We start from the raw sequence: 5,760 nt of genomic DNA, 5'->3' as shown, positions 1-5,760 counted from the left end.
AACCTTTATTATCTGGGTGTTAATTACATTTTGTGGCTGCTACCTTTAGTTTATTTTATGCTAATTTTAGCTTTTTTGTTATTTTTCAGCTTTAGATCATCTTCTTTTTGCTATTCTTTAGATTTAACTTTTATGTTTTTTTTCCTGCTAGTTTGTGCCATTTATGCTCCTTACAGATGTTTTCTGCTATATTCAGCTATTTTGGCTTTTTTCAGCTGTTTTCTGCTTTTTCAACTATATTTTTGCTCCTTTTTACTGTTTTTCTGCAAAGTTAGGCTTTTTGTTTGCTTGGTTCAGTTTTTCAAATACACTTTTGCTTTTAAATATTTTCAGCTCTTTTTCAGCAGCTTTCAGCAAGAAGCACTCATACCAGCATTTTCGCAGGAAAGGCAATTTTTCTAGTTATTATATTAAACACGGTTGAACTAAAAATCAGGAATCTTGGGCAGGTATTACGTAGCTGATGTTATTCGTTTAGGAGTGGGAGGTAAAAATTATTTTAGATGCAGTGCGAGCGTAGGAGATTCTGAGTTGGTTTTAAAATGTCAAAAACTGATTTTAACCAATCTGCCACTTTAAGAGATTAAGCTGAAAGATGAAAGCTAAAGGTCGACTAACTTTCTTCTCAATTGTGCCATAAAGAGTGTTTCCAGAGTACATGCTGTACAGACAAGTGTTGGGGCTTTCTTCTTAACAAAAAACACACTCATTTCAATTTTGTGTTGCAGAAAGAAACAACTAAGTAGTGAGATAATTGGTTTACGTGATGAGCCAGAGTCACCAAATATTTAGCCATTTTTTGTGTTTAGTCTTATTTACTGATCACAAGGTTAAATGGGTGATTAAATGTTTTCTTAAGAAACAAGTCTCAGCTTGAAAAAAGTATGAATTTCTTATCTCCATCCCGAGGGGGTTGAAAGTTGAAGAACTCCTGCGGTCGACTCTGTTTTACTTCTGGATAATTTAATGGGAGACGACTGCAGAGCTTGAAAGAGGAGTGTTGTTAGGGGTGCAGCTGAAGCAGCAGGACAGGACAGGGGGGCCACCGGGCACCAGAGCCGAGCCGCTCAGGGCGACTTCCTTCTGTAAGTGGCACCATTAAAATATTTAAGAGGCCTGTCCAGATAACATGCTGCAGAACAGCATGACTCCTCAGCCATGCCACAACAGCATGTCACGCTGTGTAGTGTGCACTACCACACACACACACACACACACACACACACACTTCATGCTGACAGGACGGTGCCACGAGGCGCCAAGCGTCCAGCAGACGAGTGGCTGACGATCCGTTTCACGCTGAGTGGCGTCAGGCACATTAAAGCCGTTTGCTCTGTCGCGTGGGGCCATGTCACTGAAGGGCCATACATCAGCCTGTATTCCTGTTGCTCGTGTCTTGACAAGGCAAACACACACACACACACACACACACACATATTGACCAATGCGATAAGCAGAGAAAAGACGTGTAAAAAAACAGGTGGCTTTACAGTGAATCAGTTTTCAAATGAAGAAATAATCCCAAAATTAGTGCTACAGGCTGAAAGTTAAAGGAAACTGAGTTCATTATAAACTCTTATATTAAACTAGAGGCTCATATTATGCATCTAAACTGCTTTAGTTATTATTTTATTTGTTTTATTGTCATTTAAAGTTGTCCTTGTCAAATAAATTTATTCAAAACGGTTTGCAGTAGTATTGATCAAATACTGGGAAAGTTGTGCGCTCGATACATTTAGCTCCACATGTTACGCTGGGATTGCACTTGTTTCCTTGACTCTGTGGTTCTTTCTCTACCTTCAGGATGGTCTTGATGTCCTCCCTGGTGTAGCTGTCGAGTTTGGTCACCCTGTACTCCAACCACTGCTGCACCACTGCCCTGCTGTCTGCTGTGTCACCCAGCAGCTCTGGGCGTTTGGACTCCTTCACCAGGTGACAGGCGATGGTCACCAGTCCCACCAGTGGAGCTGTGGTGTTGTTCTGCAGCACGGGGATCTGCAGGGAGTCCACATGGAGCTCAGTCAGATTCAACATTCAGGAGAAAAATAAAAACAATCTCAGATCTCAGGGATTGAATCAAATAATAAAGCAGGTTGGACAAAAAAGATATTTAAACAAAAGTGCTTATTACGGGGAACTATGTACCTTTTCATGATTTCACATCAGTATTTGTCTATTTAAGAATTAAAACTATTTTTCCAKTATCGCCCGTCTGCCATCTCAGGAAGAGCACACCCACTTCCCGGTGTTTTAAATCCTACCCCCGCCGTGCATACATAATCAAGTGAGACGTGTCATTAATGATTATCCCAGAACAAGCTTGGCTATAATTTAAAATATTCCGAGAAGCAGAAACCACAAAACCAAAGTCAACACTGGACGTGCTTAGCTTGTTAGCATTTAGTGATAGCCACCGTGCAATTATTGTTACAGCTGCTTACAAGCTTTCTTTCAATTAAAAAGGTTCTTTGTCAACCGAATGGTCGACGCAACAGCAAAGCGTCATATTACCTTCTTATCCCCCTGTGTGCTGTATTTATTCGGCTTTCTCAGGCCCAGGTATTTCTCTAGCGATGCTAACTCCCGTAACGCCATGTTTTTGTCTGCTGAGGAGAAGTTTAGCAGGCTCCTAACGTGATTGGATGAAATTGTTAAGTCCCGCCTACCAAACGTTGACTGACATTAAGTAGAACCAATAAAACCACTCAGACGGCCAATCAAGTCTTTCATTTTGTTGCATCAGTGAATGCGACATAATCTTAATTTCTAAATAAAATAAAATAAAATAAAATAAAATAAAATAAAATAAAATAAAATAAAATACTTCCGTGAGCTTCACAGAGATATCAGTTGAATATTTTAAAATTCCAACAATGATGAAAAGAAATAAAAGAAAATAAAGTTGAAGCCTGAAAAGGGTYAAATTAGTAATTTAAAAAAAGTAGTGCAAGAAATAGATTAAACAATTAATTTTCTCCTGAAGGTGACAACTCCAATAATGTATATGTGTTGCCTTCACACCTGGTAGTAATACATTCCACAAACTGTTACATACCTGGTATAGTGAATACCTGTATGTAACTGGTACTTACCTGGTGTATACATAATACCAAAGCAGTAACAAGTAACTTGCAGTCCATTCCCCATAACAGGTACCTGTTACATAACAGGCAGGTAAGTGTACCGGGTGAGTACTGGATAAGTACAAACAGGTATGTACCAGGTATTGTGTATTGCTACACAACAAATTAAGTAAGTGGCTTTTATTAGAAAGTTTGGGCAGATTAAAACAAACAGCAACAATAAAAAAATTAAGAAAAAATAACTTTTAAAATCTATTTAAATATTCCAGCATTTCTTACATACAACTTCCACACAGTCCTTGTTTGGCAGTTGTACCAGGGTGAATAYGAGGTCATGACAATTATTGCTGGGAATTGTTAGGATACTGAGTAGATTGATGGTAAAGTAAAGTTTTATTCTGCAACACTGCTGCAAAGTTTTCCTGTTTAAAGCTCTGTTTCTGTTCCTTCATGTGTGTGTGTGACGTGTCTGTTTGTATTTGTACTGAGCATCTATGATTCCCCCATAATGAAATGTCACCTGTCAGTCAAAACCAGGCTCCTACCTGTCCAGGTGAATGTGTGATGTGTTCACATGTGACGAGACAGAAAGTGACGGTTGGACGGAGGTGTTAGACTACAAGCTCTGCTTTCCCTCCCAGCAGCCCCTCACCAGGATGATCTGACTTTAGATCATGTCCTCCATTTTTTTACCTCAAAGGTTTCACACATCAAATTTACCAGTGAAGAAAAATCAAAGTTCAAGTTTTTTTTTCCTGTATTTAAATTAAAAGTGAATACATTTCTGAAACAATATGAGTGTGCAAAGTATAAATAATAAAGTATATTTAAATAATGAATAGGATACATGTTCCTTCAGCAGTGATTGGCCTCTTGATTTTCATATTTTTGGTCATATTTTTTAATCACAGTAAATAAATAGGAACATTGTGGTGCTTTTAATGATTCCATCTAAACTTTTTAGTCTGAAACACAAGTTTATTTTAGTCAGAGCAGATCTTTGTGTTTCTTATTAAGTTTGTGTCTTTATTATATCTCCTGGCCTGTTTGTGTTTTAGGTTATGCTAATTATTTCAGTGTCTTGTCACTTTGCACATTACTGAGTTCCTCCTCAGATAAGTGGGCTGCAGCTCTAATTTTAAATGTCTTCAGTTATATTTGGCATAATGTGAACTTTTTTATTGATGTTTATTGCTTCACMCAGAACGTCACTTTTCACTTGATATAAAAGAACAGTTCATATTTTTAAAACCAATTTATCAGAAAACAAACAAAAATAATTTGTCCCAGAAAACAAATTAATTATAAAAATGAGTACACAGACTATCAGAAATGATTAGATGCCATGAAACAAGGTAAAGCTAATTTGTTTTTTGTGTGTGTGTGTTTGTGTGTGTGTGTGTTTGTTTCTGGGCTCCGGCGCATCGTCATCCACTTTTACCCCAGCGAGGCTTTCTTAAATGCATGCCTGCAGCATTAAAATGCATCTCCTTTAACTGAATGCCTCCAAGCTGCCACATCCTGTCTGTAGTCAGGCGGGCTGAGGACAACGATCCCTAACTGTAGCCTGTGGGAGTTTTCTAATGCCGATTGTGATACAAAATMTGGGGGTCAAATTAGGAAGGAGATGTACAGTATAGGGGGGTACTGATAGTGCTGTGGGGCTTCCCACAAACACAGCCCCAGTCCTGTTAGATACATCCCTTCTKTCCAGTTGGTAGCTGACAATACGCTGCTGCTGCTGCTGCACCGACTCCTCTGAGGCCTGCAGCCCCGCCTGTCTCCTCTCTTACCTCCTCTGACCTGTGAGAGCTTTTTGACTGAATACGCTGTTCCAGCCACACAGGGGAGGTAAGCGAGGGGTGCAGGGGAGGGGGGACAACGTGAACGCTGTCAGCACAGATTGCTGGAATTGCATCTCGGTGCTCGATCGGATCCCCAGCAGAGGGTGAACGTGAGGACAGGCGCCAGGCGGCGGCGTGACACTTTCAGAGGGAGTCGTCAGATGAAGACGGACAGACGTACGGAGGTCAGCTCACAGCCTGCACCTCCAGCTTCAGTCATGATTTTCCTTTTTAGATGATTTTTTTTTGGTCTAATATAAAACAAAACGACACAAAGCTGAATTAACCAGCTGAAGCACCTGAAAATAGGTCAACAATTGCGAGCCATTGGATGGAGAAATCTAATAGTTTTGGTGCATTGGTACAAATTTACTCAGATTTGTTGAGCATTGTGCAGATAAATGTGCTTTGTTTACTTTAAATGCATACCCACATTTTAGAATTGCATATCAGTAAGGGGTGCAACAATATATCTGTATCAAACTTTTCAATACACACTCAGTATGGAACAATACAGATTTTAAATCTGTATTTTATCAGCTTGTCTTCTGAAGATGCTGTGTTGAAGGATCAGTGGATCTGTGTTCGACTACTCCACCTGGGCTGCATTGATGAGCGCAGATCCACCGAGAAACTTGCTGTTTCAGCAACATCCATCCATCCATCCATTTTCTGTACACGCTTCTTCCTTTTCAAGGTCACGTGGGTCACTGGTGCCCATATCCAGCAGTCACAGTGCGAGGGGCGGGGTACACCCTGGACAGGTCGCAAGTCCATCACAGGGCCACACATCTGAATTTTTAACTAAATGTGACACTCTTATTTTACTGAGG

General features: G+C 40.0%; 1 protein-coding gene across 1 annotated transcript in view; it reads right to left on the bottom strand.

Annotated features, from left to right (window-relative positions):
* The window catches only part of eef1e1 (eukaryotic translation elongation factor 1 epsilon 1), a 7,625-nt gene extending 5,006 nt beyond the window's left edge, over positions 1-2,619 (bottom strand). Inside the window, exons 1-2 of the mRNA XM_014008512.1 lie at positions 2,512-2,619; positions 1,798-1,995 (exon numbers count right to left, since the gene is read on the bottom strand). Coding sequence (XP_013863966.1) covers positions 1,798-1,995; positions 2,512-2,595 — 282 coding nt within the window. The 5' untranslated portion in view covers positions 2,596-2,619. The remainder of the gene's footprint in view (positions 1-1,797; positions 1,996-2,511) is intronic.
* Positions 2,620-5,760: the final 3,141 nt, after the last annotated feature.

Source organism: Austrofundulus limnaeus, unplaced genomic scaffold, assembly GCF_001266775.1.
Source record: "Austrofundulus limnaeus strain Quisiro unplaced genomic scaffold, Austrofundulus_limnaeus-1.0 Scaffold50, whole genome shotgun sequence".
NCBI classification, from domain to species: domain Eukaryota; kingdom Metazoa; phylum Chordata; class Actinopteri; order Cyprinodontiformes; family Rivulidae; genus Austrofundulus; species Austrofundulus limnaeus.
This window is presented reverse-complemented; position numbering and strand designations above follow the sequence as displayed.